This window comes from Gadus morhua, chromosome 8 (genome assembly GCF_902167405.1).
Source record: "Gadus morhua chromosome 8, gadMor3.0, whole genome shotgun sequence".
NCBI classification, from domain to species: domain Eukaryota; kingdom Metazoa; phylum Chordata; class Actinopteri; order Gadiformes; family Gadidae; genus Gadus; species Gadus morhua.
In genome coordinates this window covers 11,921,130-11,935,934 of record NC_044055.1, presented here as the reverse complement: position 1 = coordinate 11,935,934, position 14,805 = coordinate 11,921,130, and the positions used below count along the sequence as shown (strand labels likewise).

General features: G+C 52.6%; 1 protein-coding gene across 6 annotated transcripts in view; it reads right to left on the bottom strand.

The window, feature by feature from the left end:
• The window catches only part of pard3ab (par-3 family cell polarity regulator alpha, b), a 123,874-nt gene that overhangs the window by 60,766 nt on the left and 48,303 nt on the right, over positions 1 to 14,805 (bottom strand). For all 6 annotated transcript variants that reach the window (XM_030363611.1, XM_030363609.1, XM_030363608.1 and 3 more), the window contains exons 8-12: positions 13,330 to 13,455; positions 10,162 to 10,598; positions 8,659 to 8,798; positions 8,044 to 8,172; positions 5,453 to 5,488 (exon numbers count right to left, since the gene is read on the bottom strand). In XM_030363611.1, the coding sequence (XP_030219471.1) occupies positions 5,453 to 5,488; positions 8,044 to 8,172; positions 8,659 to 8,798; positions 10,162 to 10,598; positions 13,330 to 13,455 (868 nt within the window). The remainder of the gene's footprint in view (positions 1 to 5,452; positions 5,489 to 8,043; positions 8,173 to 8,658; positions 8,799 to 10,161; positions 10,599 to 13,329; positions 13,456 to 14,805) is intronic.

Below are 14,805 nucleotides of genomic sequence, written 5' to 3'. Positions count from 1 at the left end.
TAAATTCGACAATTTCCAACGATTCAGTCTTGAAACCAACATTGTACTTAAAGAACAATTCCGGTACTTTGAACATTGAGCCCCCTTTCTGGTTTGTCTAGGATGAAATAGAGTGGTTGACACCGAAATTTGGACTATTGGTCCTGTCTCGGGAATTTGGCTAATTTTGACCCCTGCCTCCTTCACAATGGCTTGCTACGGGCATTCACAAACCTGTCCTTAAAACAATGCGAGTGATTAGTGGTGTTCGTTGATGTTCCAAATCAAGTATCGCAGCGAAATACAGTTTCTGTCATGTTTTATTTGGCATTTTGTACATCCATTGATTTCGGTTTGAAGACTCATTGCTCGTTGACCGGAAATGGAAAGGGGGGCTTGTTGTAGTCTTTCGGCTCTGTTTTAGCCCTACTGTTGAGACGGAGAACCGAGCGAAAAGGCTACAACCAGCCCCTTTCCGGTCAACGAGCAATGAGTCTTCCAACCGAAATCAATGGATTTACAAAATGCCAAATAAAACACGACAGAAACGGTATTGCATTACGATACTTGTTGATAGTAGTAAAAATCTCGGTGTCAACCACTCTATTTCATCCTAGACGAACCAGAAAGGAGGCTCAATGTTCAAAATACCGGAATTGTCCTTTAAGAAAATTATACAATTGATACAACAGAGTGAAGTGACTTCCATATTTTAAACCATCATCATTCACCGATCAGCGATAAAGAGTTAACTAACAAACCAAAGGCCCAATTCAAACCCGCAACCTTATGATAGAAACAAATAACCTTCAAACCTTGGAACAAAACAAATGCACCTACGTCTAGTCAAATTCTACAATACATCCAACGGAAAAACCGCAGAGAGAAGACAGAGAGAGAGAGAGACAGAGAGAGAGATACAAGTAATAGCATTTAAAGAAAAGTTTTATCCAATTTCCATGACGAGAAGGCACTTTCAATTGAACTACACTGACGACAACACACACACACACACACACACACACACACACACACACACACACACACACACACACACACACACACACACACACACACACACACACACACACACACACACACACACACACACACTTGATTGAAGCCGTATTAATCTGTGTTGTAGCCCTGCAGGCGACAACGTACTTTACATGAAAACTCTCCCTCTCCCTCTCTCTTTCCGATGGCTTGCTCCCTCTCCAGCTATCTCACTTCCACCCTTTATCTCTCTCGCTCCCCTCTCTCTCCCCTCCTCTCCCCTCCCATGCCTCCCTCCTTCCCTCTATTATAACAACAATTGCATTTGACAGCTGTCTTCTGAATAGAAGGAACACGCATGTTTCCTGTGTGTGTTTATGAAGTGTGTGTGTGTGTGTCGTGTGTGTGTGTGTGTGTGTGTGTGTGTGTGTGTGTGTGTGTGTGTGTGTGTGTGTGTGTGTGTGTGTGTGTGTGTGTGTGTGTGTGTGTGTGTGTGTGTGTGTGTGTGTCTGTGTGTGTGTGTGTGTGTGTGTGTGTGTGTGTGTGTGTGTGTGGTGGTGCACGTCTAATGAATTCAATCATTAGGCTCAGTGTCATTCGAGCATTATTATGGAATTACTCTGGAGGGGGGTGAGGAAGGGAGAGAGAGGGGTGAGAGAGGGAGGGAGAGGGATAAGAGGGGAGAGAGAGGGAGGGGTGAGAGGAGAGAGAGGGGTGAGAGAGAGAGGGAGAGGGAGAAGAGGGGAGAGAGAGGGAGGGGTGAGAGGAGAGAGAGGGGTGAGAGAGGGAGGGGTGAGAGGAGAGAGAGGGGTGAGAGGGAGGGTGGAGAGAAGAGGAGATTGAGCAAGGGGTAAGAACGAGAAAGAGGGGACGAGAAGGGGTGAAAGGGGGAGGGAGAGTGGGCACAGAGAGGAAGTGTGGCAGGGGGGAGGCAGTATAACTAAATGAAGGATAAAGAGGGAGATGGAGAGGGGGGAGATAGAGAGGGAGGGAGGGGGAGAGAGATGGAGGGAGATCGAGAGCGAGGGGGGAGATAGTTAGAGAGAAGGAAATGGAGAAAGAGAGGGGGGAGGTTAAATAATTACTTACTTAGATGGAGAGAGAGGGGGATATAGAGAGGGAGATGGAGAGAGAGAGAGGGGGGGAGAGAGATAGAGGGAGATGGAGAGAGAGAGAGGGGGGAGTTGGAGAGTGAGAGAGTAAGGGACAGAGAATGAATGGATAGATCACACAAAGGAATCCAAACCTGTCACCTCTCTCTTTTATTCCATCTCTCACCTTATCTCTCCCTCATACAATTCTATTCATGTATTCTATTCATCTCTCTCTCTTCATCGCCGTGTCCCTTGCTCAAACTTTCTGTCTCACACAGAAACCCACACACAAATACACACTCCCTGCTATAATCGCTGCGGCAACTAGCTGTTTGGTCGCTAACTCAGCGTCCAAACCAACCTATTCACAGACACACACACACACACACACACACAGAGAGCAGAAGAAGAGTGGACATTAGCAGAGGAGCAGGAGGTTCAGCAGAGTGTGTAATTGCTCATGGGAACGCGGGTGTGACTGTGCTCTGTCGATGCATACAGGTCTCCTCCCACTGTGTCTAACCAGGTCCCAGTTCTCTCTCTCTCTCTCTCTCTCTCTCTCTCTCTCTCTCTCTCTCTCTCTCTCTCTCTCTCTCTCTCTCTCTCTCTCTCTCTCTCTCTCTCTCTCTCTCTCTCTCTCTCTCTCTCTCTCTCTCTCTCTCTCTCTCTCTCTCTCTCTCTCTCTCTCTCTCTCTCTCTCTCTCTCTCTCTCTCTCTCTCCTGAAGTACTGAACCCTTATGTTGACAAAGACAGATATAATATACAGTCTTACCTCTGTCACAAAAGGTGAGGCCTTTTCATCACTCTCACTTTGTCTGTCACTGTGTGAATAAGTGAGTAAGTGATTGATTGATTGAGTGATTGGACGTGATTAAACCTGTGTCTACACCACTGGCCCTATCTGAATGGCTATGCGTAGATTAGAGCTAGCGTGCTAGCTCCGCTAGCGCCCATTAATCAACACCTCCGCTATCCTGCTCACTTAAGCTTATGATGCTAGGCGATCTTGCTACCCTAGCGATGTGACGATGTTTCCTTGTGCTGTGAAATGCTACGTATATAGAGTCGGAGGCGAATCCCAAGCGGACTGAGTTTTGGAAGCTGCTGGATGTACTTTTGGAGATAAGGCTTTAGCACGATATGGTAATACACGCTACGCTTTGTTAACGCTGCTAACATACTAGCTGTGACGTGCTGACCCTGTGCTGTGGTGACATCATCAAGGTGAGGCTGGGGCTAAAGGGACCCTGTGTCGCCACCATAGGAAACCAAATAGAGCAACTGAACTGAACCAGACCCAGAACCGGTTCCGACCGTTTCAAACCAGAGAGCAGTCGAAGAGACGTCCGAACCGACCAACCAACCAACTGCCCCGGCGGACACATAGCCCAACGCTAGCCCTCACTGTGCTTACAGCAGCGATGCTACATAGTGTATAATAGCCTAGCCTAACATAGCGTAGCACAGAGGACAGGGCGCTGTGTAATTGGCAGGGGGCCTGGGCGTCTGAGCGCGGCATTTACATAGCGCTGGCGCCGCCGCCGCCGTGCTATCTTCTAGCTTCTAGGGCCATTGTGCTAGAAAGGGGAGGGGGGGGCGTGGGGGGGGGGGGGCTGCGTCAGGTGACTGATGAGCAGAACCAGCGGGCGGCGAGGTGGCGTTACGGGTCCATTAGGTGTGCACGGCGAGGGAGTGCACGAGGGGGCGTGCATGACAAGATGGATGCCTTTAATGATGGGAGCTGTGGCCTGACGCACTCAGAGGGGGTGTGTGTGTGTCTGTCGGTTTGTCTGTGTCGGTAATGTTATCGCTTAATGCTAATGTGTGTGTGACTGAGTGATGTCTTTTTGCTTAATGTAAATGTTTGTTTGTAATGATTTTTTGTTTAATGTTAGTGTGCATGTGTTCGTTTTCAAAGATTTTTTACTTTGTTAGTTTGTGTGTGCAATGTATTTGCCATCAATGTGAGCGTCTGTGTAATGTATATACGTTTGATGTGCGTGTTTGTTTGTGTGTCTGCATTATGTATGTGCGTTTACTGTGAGTGAGTGTAATGTGTGTGTGCTTAATGTAAGCGTGTGCATGCGTGCTTGAGGTTCCGAGAGTGCTACAGAAAGAGGGAGAGAAACAAAAGAAAGAAGAAAGATTGACACACATTTAGGAGAAACAGAGACAAAGACAGTGAGCGAGAGTGAGAGAGAGAGGGTGAGAGGGAGAGAGAGATAGATGGACGGAGAGGGAGAAAGAGACAAAGAGAGTGAGCGAGATACAGACAGAGAGAGCAAAGACAGAGAGAGGGAGAGGGCTAGAGAGGGAGAGAGACCCATTGTGTTGGTCCCACTGAATGCTCCTGATATCTCCATTCAAGTGGGCTCACATCCAACAGTCTGTAGTCCTACTGGTGATACTGGGACGCCAGCACAAGCCTATGCTGCGCGTGTGTTCGTGTGCGTGCGTGCGTGCGTGCGTGTGTGTGTGACTGTGTGATTGTGTGTTATATTTAAGGGTGTGAGTCTTTGTACACCTGAGTGTCTGTGTGCATCTGGGTGTTTTTGTTTGTTTGTGTGCACCCATGCATGCGTCAATCTTTGTGTGTATGAATGCGCTCGCATCTGTTTGCTGTGTGTGTGTGTGTGTGTGTGCACATCTGTGTGTGTGCGCATTTATGTGTGTGTGCATGTTTGTGCATGTGCATGTGTGTCTGTGTTCATCTGTGTGTGTGTGTTATCACCAGCTGTGTAGATAATCAACATCAGCTCCTGTGATGACGGCCGCCAGCTTCAAAGCCAATCAAATTAACCGGCCAATTAAGCCCTTAACGCACCCCACACACAGCAGCCAATCAGAGGCCCAGGGCCAGATGTGATGTGGAGTTAAAATATTGTTCTGTGTGCGCGAGCAGCGCTGCCGCCTCCATTACGGCGGGAGTTATGTATTTAAAACGGCCTTATGGAAATCCTAACAGCCTTTTAATGCCCAATAAAAGACAAGCATCTCTTAAAGAGACGGCGTCCGTTTAAGACAGCGGCAGCTGCGGGCGGCGGCGTTAGCGGAGGTGATTACGACTGAGAGCGGGTGAGGAGGAGGTCGTTAGTCTGAGGGGGGTCAGGTGATCAGACACCGCAGGGCTTGGGGCTAACAGAGAGAGGCTAACAGAGGGTGGCTAATAGAAAGGTTAACAGAGAGAGGCTAACAGAGAGAGGCTAACAGAGAGAGAGGCTAACAGAGAGAGAGGCTAACAGAGAGGCTAACTGGAGCACACAATGGGAGCGCAGGTGAGGCCTTTTCCTCAACAAACCAGATGGCCGCCGATTATGTGTGTATACATTATAGATTATATACATTATATACATTAAATAGATCATATAGGTTGTGTCCTCACCAAGTCTCGGGTGCTCTGCGTCAGGGGGCTGGCGTTCTGGGGGACAAAGAGACGGACAGGTGTTATAACACATTGCCACGGTAACCAGAGCACATCTGGGTCACAACGGTAACCAGAGCAAAACTGGATCAACAAAGTAACCAGAGCAACACTGGGTCACCACGGTAACCAGAGCAGGCTGGGTTACCACGGTAACCAGAGCAGGCTGGGTTACCATGGTAACCAGAGCACCACTGGGTCACCACGGTAACCAGAGCACCGCTGGGTCACCACGGTCAGGAAGCTGTGACATCACCAACACCTATCAGACGATTCAAAAGGCGAATCCAGTTCAGATCAATACCGAGCTGTTTAAAATCCTTGCGGTAAACAGAGAGTAGAGAGCAGAGAGCCGCGTGGATCAACACTTCCTCAAGGAGTTCTGTCTATGAAGGCACAGCATGATGCATCGAGGCAGAGGGCCCATGAGCAAGGCAGCCATGGCGCCAAGGAGACGAGAGGACGAATGTGTTGTCAAGGAGACAAGAGGATGTGTATGAACGAGGGGAGAGGTGAGCGAGGTCAGCACGTCAAGGTTACTACATCGATGGCCTCGACTAAAGAAAGGCGGCAAGGGGAGAGGAGAGCGGGGTCAGTCTGCTCTGAACGCCGGCAGAGAGCGCTCTGACCAGATCCCAAATCGCTGGCTCCCGCCCTACTCCCGGCCTACTCCCGCCCTACTCCCGCCCTACTCCCGCCCTACTCCCGCCCTACTCCCGCCCTACTCCCGCCCTACTCCCGCCCTACTCCCGGCTCCGTGACGGTAAATAGTTGGGGACACCTTGCTTGTCGCGCACAACACAACAGGTTACATTCCGACGTGTCCTCCCTCAGTACCTCGCGCGCCGCGCAAATGTAGCACCGTCCCGCTACAGATAATATGAGATGGACTCGAACACCGCCACACCCCCTCCGCTGATAAACCCGTTTGACCGTCTGCGTTCGGTTACACACGGCGTCGACACCGCTTTAATAAAACCGACGGGCTCCCTCTGTCCGTCTGTCCCCGGGAGATACGCTTTGATGGAGGCTCTGCGTCTCCACGCCGACGCAGACCCCCTCGGCCCCCCCTCCCCTCTTTCCGCCCGGCCCCCCCATCAGATAAACCCCTCACTCGCAGGGAGCCATCAGCCGCCTCTCATCCCCTGATAGCCATCGCCCCCCCCCCCCCCCCCCGGGCATAGCGCTCGCTCTGACAGCCTGCGATCGGGCCGGGCACCAGAGTGGCTGACTGGTTCCCCGCGACGCTGATTACGGACCCCGGTCGGCCCTTGATGGTGGGCTATCGGGTCCTGGGGGGCCGGGGCCGTGTGGAGAGGGTTTGTGATAACGCTGGGCAGGGAGGGCTGTAGAGCGATCTAGAACTAAGGCTTTTATGTTTAGCAATCTTCTCATGAAGTTGTCTTCGTGGTTTGAACGTACCAAAGTGGGAACTCATTTCTAGTTGTATTGTAAAGTTTGAACTGCTTTCTCTGACACATCAAACAGGTGGTTAAAGGCGGTTTAAACCGGTCCCTGCGTTTAGGTTTTCCCGCCTAATCGGAACAAGAAACGGCCATCTTGTGAGGAGTCCGACTCCGGCGTCGTGTTTTAACTTAAAGCCACGTCGCTTCTCCGGATGAATGCTGGGTAGCATCTGTCACCGCCGTGCAGAACACCTCCTTCAGGGACGGCGGCTGAATTAGCGAACGCTCGCGTGAGTTATGAAGACGTCAAGCTGGGCCGACATCTGCTGGGTGGAGCGACAGACGCTCAGAGGAACGCTTAGACGCACGCTTAGACGCACGCACATGCCGCTCTGAGGCACCTACAATTGTGTGCGTTTGTTAAGGTGTGTGTGTTTGTTTTAGTAAAGGTGTGTTTGCTAAGGTGTGTGTCCACGCACACATATGCGTTGGTGTGGGGGAGAGTGTGTGCATGTGTATGTGCGTGTAGTCTCTGATGGGTGTGTGGAGACTAGAGAATCACAGGCATGTAAATCAGGTGCAACCATTGATCTCTCTCTCTCTCTCTCTCTCTCTCTCTCTCTCTCTCTCTCTCTCTCTCTCTCTCTCTCTCTCTCTCTCTCTCTCTCTCTCTCTCTCTCTCTCTCTCTCTCTCTCTCTCTCTCTCTCTCTCTCTCTCTCTCTCTCTCTCTCTCTCTCTCAACTGCTCTACGGAAATGTAGCCAATCAGCTCGGAGAAGAGAGAGCGAGAGAAGGGGGTGAGAGAGAGAGAGACAGAGAGCGAGAGGGGGGAGAGAAATAAATAAGAGTGAGAGACACATAGAGTTGCAGAGAGACAGCTGAGTGGAATCAGGTGAATGTGAATGAAGGTGTGCGATTGAGTAGAAAGAGAAGCAGGAAAAGGTGAATGTTGTAACGACGCCATCTGAAGCTAATGTTGCGCGGGGCTGCTACACTGAGAGCGAGCAGACGTTATGGACTTGATCTTAAATGGAGAACATTTGAGAGATGGGGGATAAGATGTGGGTAATACCAGTTTATTACCTCAATCACTCTCCCCCATCCCAATACACACACACACACACCCACACCCCCCCCCCCCCGTACCGCGTCTCGTGGCAGGAAGCTGTCCTCCTGTCTCAGCACCAGCAGCTTCACAGCTCCGCCCATGGGCGTGTTCCGGAGCAGCGACACCACCTCCTCCTGGCTCCGCCCATGCAAGTCCACGCCGCTCACCTGCGCAGGTACGTTAGTGTTAGAGTTAGCCCGCTGCTAAAACACCTGGAACAGCAGCTGTCAGTCCACCAGGACACAAGCCCTGATGACCGTATTAAAGAATACAAATCACAACTACTTAAGACTTTGTATACGTCTTTACAAATTATACGTATCAATGTTCAAGAGTCACTTAGATGTTTAAAAGCCTTGGTTCAGTAGTCAATGTGGAGCTTATGCGACAATTCAACACAAAACGAACCACAGTTAAACAAAGCTTTTGTCCTGATGCAGATTAAAGGGACAGTCCAGTATACTGACTGGCAGGGTCATTTACCCACCATGCATCTGGGTGGATCTTGCTGATTAAAGGTACAGTCCAGTGGACAGACTGACTGATTCACCCACCTTACATCTGGGTGCATCCCCCCTCCCACCCCTTGTGATGTCACTAGAGGGTGGGTTCTGAAACTGACCCCCCTCCCCCCCACCACGCGGTGACCTCACCTCCATCAGCCGGTCCCCCGCCTTCAGGCGGCCATCTTGGATGGCGGCCCCCCGGGCCAGGATGTTCTTGACGTAGATGGGCGCCGAGCCCCCGATCGGGACGTCCCGCGATGTGATGCTGAAGCCCAGACCCTCCGGACCTAAGGCGGCGCACACAGGAAGTGACACGGTTAGAACGGTGAGGCCGGACAGGTAATGAAACGGTTTGAACAGGGAAGCCGGGCAGGAAGTGGCACAGTTGGAACCGGGAATTGTAATCTTTCAAAATTATGAAATGTTTTATTTGAAATTCTTAAAATTTGAAAACTTACAACAAATTTCAATTGTCAATTATTTATTTTTTATGCAAAAACCACCACCTTGTGGTTAAATAGTTCCCTTTCAGAACCGGCCACTAGTCATATTTTCATGCAGCAGAACGAAGGTCTCTGATTGGTCGCTACACACATAGACCTGCCGCGTTTGGATTGGAGCTCCGAGCGAGGAGTTTAGACAGCGGCAGGAAGTGATGCGGTGAGTCAGAAGACGAGCCGCTCTGGGGAAACGCCCCAACCCTCCCGACGTCTGTGGCTGCCGCCGACCAGAAGAACAGAACAGCCTGAGGGCGAGCACCGCCCAGACTGAACAGACCCGTGGTCCGCTACAGCCTCGCTCCCTCCCCGCTACACCCCACACTCTCTTACTCCTCCCCCTCCCCCCTCCCCCCTCCCCTCCCCCTGTCCACCTACTCATCAGGCGAGGAGCTAATGGAATGAAAGGCGTCCCCGTCCTCCCGCTCGTCTCCCGGTGTGGACAGATGGCGCCGCCGGGTTGGTTTATTTATTAATTTCCCGGGCTGGGGTCCAACGCCCTCCTCCCCCTCTCCTCGCTCCCCCCAGCGAGGGAAACCGCTTCCGTTTTAAACTCCAGCGGCCATATGGTACGCCCCGGTCCTGCTCCCTGCCCGGGGTTTGACAGACACCGGGACCCTTGGGTGCTTAGCAACCGCTTCAGGCGGCCGTGGCGGCGGCAGCAGAGCACCTGACAGCTGGCACAGGTGGGGCGGGCCGGGCCAGCTGTCCGTCAAAAGGCTGCATCCGCGGGATTGGCCGATGTTTACGTTTTTTCGCAAGGGAGATAAATCCTGCCGACCAATGGCGTTTGACCTGAGTTTGACCTCAGTCTGACCTGCTTACCATCGGGTCAGTGAAGAGCAGGTGTGGCTCTACCGAGGTCTACAGGTGGACGGTGGACACTGGGATTCCAACCCAGAACCTTCCGACAGGGATTGTAAACGCTGAGCCTGACCCTCCCGACACCCTGACCTCCATTTGACCTCAAACTGAGGCTGGATTCCTCTGAGTCGACTGAACTCAGACCAGGAACACACACACACACACACACCAGGAAACAGCTCCACATCAAACAGCGTGCCACCGTCCAATCAGAACGATCACGGCGGTCAGGTGACGCCTGGCAGCCCAATGAGGTCAGACCTACGTCATAAGTGTGGTTGGGGCTCACCTTTCTTCAGCAGGATGTTCAGCCTCCTCCCCACCTTCTTGGTGAAGCCGCCGAGGGCAGGGGCGGAGCCTTGCCCGCGCTGTGGCGAGGGGGCGTGGCCTGTGGGGGGCTTGGCGGCGGGGTGGGGCAGGGTGGCGGACCCACCCCCGGGGGGGTAGGGCCCCGGCCGCTCCGCCCCGGGGTGGTCCAGGAGCGGCGAGTGGGCGTGCGTCTGTGAGGCGTGGCGGGCGACGCCCACGCGCGGGGGCGGGCCGTGGTCGGAGGCGGAGCTCCCGCCCAGCGAGTCGGGGCTGAAGCGGTCCGAGCCGTACGAGGAGCCCGACGGCGTGCGGCCGTCCCCCAGGGACATCGCCTCGTACCGCGACTTCAGCGCAGACGGAACCACGTGGAACACGATGAGGGGCGACCGCATGGCCTGACGGAACATGTTCTGGGCCCTGGGGGCGGGGCACAGAGGGGGGCGGGGTCAGAGAGGGGGCGGGGCCAGAGAGGGGGGAGGGGCCAGAGAGGGGGGCGGGGCAGAGAGGGGGGAGGGGGCAGAGAGGGGGCGGGGCAGAGAGGAACATGGTTTAGGGACGTGAGGCAGAACAAAAACAAGGCGCCAATTGGGGTCGCCAACTGCATAAAGGTGGGTTAGAAGGGTGACAAATTCAGATAACTTTATTGAACCCGAGGGGATCAAAGACTCTACACTACAGTAGAGTCGTACAGGTCCTCATAAGCCTCTACTGTAGAGTAGGGTCTTAGGGAGTCCCTCCTAAGTCTCTGCATGCATGTCCTTCCTGCCTTGTTAGTGTTTCCACTCCGGTCGGGAGCGTCTGAGTTTACAGAAGACATGAGGCCCACTGTCATGTTGAGCCTGGAAATCCCCAACCATGTCTACACACACACACACACTCCAGCCAACATTCTCACACACACAAGCTCTCTCTCTCACACATATTCTCAATCTCTGAAACACACACACACACACACACACACACACACACACACACACACACACACACACACACACACACACACACACACACACACACACACACACACACACACACACACACACACACACACACACACCATCTCCCTCCATCTGCGGGCGGTAAGCGAACACTTGTTGCTGGCTTCAGGCCTATAAACACACAGAGCCAGCACTATCCCATAATAATACCCATAATCCTCTCATTTGGCGGCAGATGAAGGGGGCTCCAGCAGAGGATTGTGTGTGTGGTGGGGGGGGGGCAGTAGCTCCTTGTTAGCCACACCTGTTACACCACCCACCATACTCTGGGATGAGCCCTCACCGCTACGTCACCACTAAGAGCCTTAGCATGACCATGAAACACCTCCACCCTAAAGCAGACCCCTCCTCGACACCCCCCACTAATAACATGACCCACCACCACCATCAGCAGACCACTACCCTACACCACCCACTACAACCACCACCCAATACCCTGACCCACCGCCACCACCAACAGACCACAAACCTACACCACCCACTACAACCACCACCCAATACCCTGTCCCACCTCCACCATCAGCAGACCACTGCTCTACACCACCCACTACAACCACCACCCAATACCCTGTCCCACCTCCACCATCAGCAGACCACTGCTCTACACCACCCACTACAACCACTACCCAATACCCTGTCCCACCTCCACCATCAAGAGACCACTGCTCTACACCACCCACAACAACCACTACCCAATACCCTGACCCACCTCCATCAACATCACCCCCTCCACCCCTCACACAGACCCCCCCCATACACACTGATCCACCTCCACCCCCACCCCCACCCTCAGACAGCTGGGCCAGGGGGGCGATAATAAAAACATGAGCTCGGGGCCCTCCTCTGAATCCCCCGGCCCCGTAGTGACCGGCCAAGAGGCCCCTTACGTTGTTTGCGAGTTCGATCCCATTTCCTAGTCGTTGGGAGGCAACGTTCCCAAGACAAGGAACGCCAGGAATGTGGACCCTAATCCCTCAGCTTTCAAATACATGCGTGTGAGTTTTATGTGTCTGTGTGTGTCTGTGTGTGCGTGTGCGTTAAGAGTGCTCTAACACACAGCATGTCTCCCTGAATAACAGAAGCTATGAATTATGCATCCTGCAGAAGACTGGAGGCAGCGCGTTTATCCTGACAACACGCACCAGAGGTCGAGCGGTGCTACACTAGGGAGCAAGCTAGGTAGCTAACAGCTAGATAGCGGACATGTGACTCAGTGTGAAACAACAGCGCTCACTTCAGGGATATGCGGCAGAAGGGAAAGGGGAGGTGGGAGGGGGGGCACGCTAGCCACACAGGTGGTACACCCTGCAGTGGCCGCAGGTTTGATTCCCAGCTACGGCCCTAGGCTACATTCAATTCCTTCTCTGCTTCAGCCTGCTCCTCCATCTCTCCTCGTGGTCCCTGTCCGTGAAACAATGAATCAAGGAAACTAAAACAACGTGTACAGCTGATGAAGTCGGTCTGCGTCGTTACTATGCTCTCAATATCGTTTGACATTGAACTCAACTGGTCACAGTAAGCCCACCGTATGTAGCACAGGATGCTACATACTATCACCACGTCGTGCTACCTGCAGGACAGGTGCTACACAGAGCAGGGCGGAGGATGCTAATGCCGAGCTACGGCTACGTCAGCGGGAGCTGTGGGGGCCGAGCCCGGGAAGCTAAGGGACCAGTGAGGCCAGCAGAGCTGTGAATAATGCACTCCTCTAAGAGGGACGCTAGCCTAAACAGGCACAGGACGGGTTAGCCTAGCATAGCGTGGAGGACAGTCTGTAGCCGAGCGAGGGGGGACATTTACATTGAGGGTGTTTAGAAGAGTCTTTAATCCAAAGCAACATACAATAAGTACGACTGTCAGAAGAAAGAGAAGCAACAACATATCGCTGTTGGTGCAGTAAGGATGTTAGTAGAACCAAGTGCCAAGCACCAACAACCTCTAGGTTAACCCATTCCCCGTATACAACAAAGATAGCTAGGGTAAGATGCTACACAATGCTAAGTACTATTTTTAAGTGCCTGGACATACAACACACAGTAAGTGTGTCAGAGGAGGGTGAGGGGGGGGGGGCGGTAAGGGAGGAGGCTATGCAGAGTCTAGGTGAACTCTGAACAAGTGAGTCTTGCGGGAGGAGAGTCTGTGGGTCTTACTGTTCGAAGCGCGTGTTGCGCAAGTCCGTGTTGTTGATGCACACGATGCAGTCGTTCTCCTCGAACAGCTCCTGCTGGTCCGCCTTGCCCCCCCGCTCCAGGCGCTTCACCAGCAGGCCCAGGGTCCTGCAGGGAACGGTACAGATCGGTTAAAAAGAGCAGGAAAACCCTACTCAAAATGGCCGACCGTGTCAGTTATTTCTAACAGCAAGGATGTGGCGGTTAAAGAATAAACTGTTGTATGACAAGATATCTATATACATATATATGAATACAGTTTATAATAAATGGATGTTTTCATCTCACAAATGTATTTAAAATTACCATTGAAACCAGACTACATTGGCGTTTCATGCCTCCCTCAAACGCACACTTATGAACTATGAGGTCTCCCTATGGGTGCTGTCTTATTCAGGTTAGTTAAATAATGTATTTATTTGTATTTATTTAAGTATGACTGCAGTTTAACCAACGGCTAATGCCACCACTCATGGAAGCTAGTTCCTCAGTGGCAGTTAATGGAACAGTCTGTAAAACTAGCGCTCAGGCTGGGAAGAGGAGCAGCACATGATGGGAACAGACTTCAGAAGCTGATGCTGGTGTAAGTGTTGGCGTGTCAAGTTTTTTAGCGACAGCTATCTGGAGCTAAACTAGACTGATGGCTCTCCTAGTGAATTAAAACAAACACCTGTTATCCTCCGATAAACATTACGTTTAGTTCTGTGTTTATTTATTCATCGACTTTGCCCGTGACTTTGAGGAAAGGCTTGCTTCCTCAGTGAACCCCCCTCCACCGTTTATAATCCACTAGATCTGATTATGGAGGTGTGTGTGTGTGTGTGTGTGTGTGTGTGTGTGTGTGTGTGTGTGTGTGTGTGTGTGTGTGTGTGTGTGTGTGTGTGTGTGTGTGTTGAGTTCACAGGTTCAAACAGATTACCCCAGACAGCCCCGCCCGCTAACACAATCAGACATTATACGGGGGCTCTTCTTCTTCCCGGGATGAAAAGCCACGCTAGCTCTCCTAGCGCTGCGCCGCGCTAACTCTCTTAGCGCTGCGCTAGCTTTCTTGGCTTCATTGGCTCCACCAATGAACACAGAACCCCCCCCCCCAATGTGATTATGAACCCTGATGGAGGGAGGGAGGAGGGGGGGGATGCGGGGCAGGAAGTGATGTGATCACCGCGCCAAGCGTGACCACGGCAACGTGATGTTATCACCGACCGGCGATGAGTTCCACGACGGAGTCGCCGCCGCCGCCGCCGCCGCCGCCTCCTCCTCCTCCTCCTCTCGGTCGCCCCCGGCGACCTAATCTGGTTGTCACGGCGACGCTGCGCTGCGCGGCCCGGGCGTGGCGGCGGCGGGGAGACTGATACGGAGCGCCTCTTATCAGGGGAGGGATTATCTCCGCCGACGCAGAGAGCCGGGAACGCTTTCTACGAGAGCCATGTTCGGCGGAGCTTAGAGAGATAAGTATCA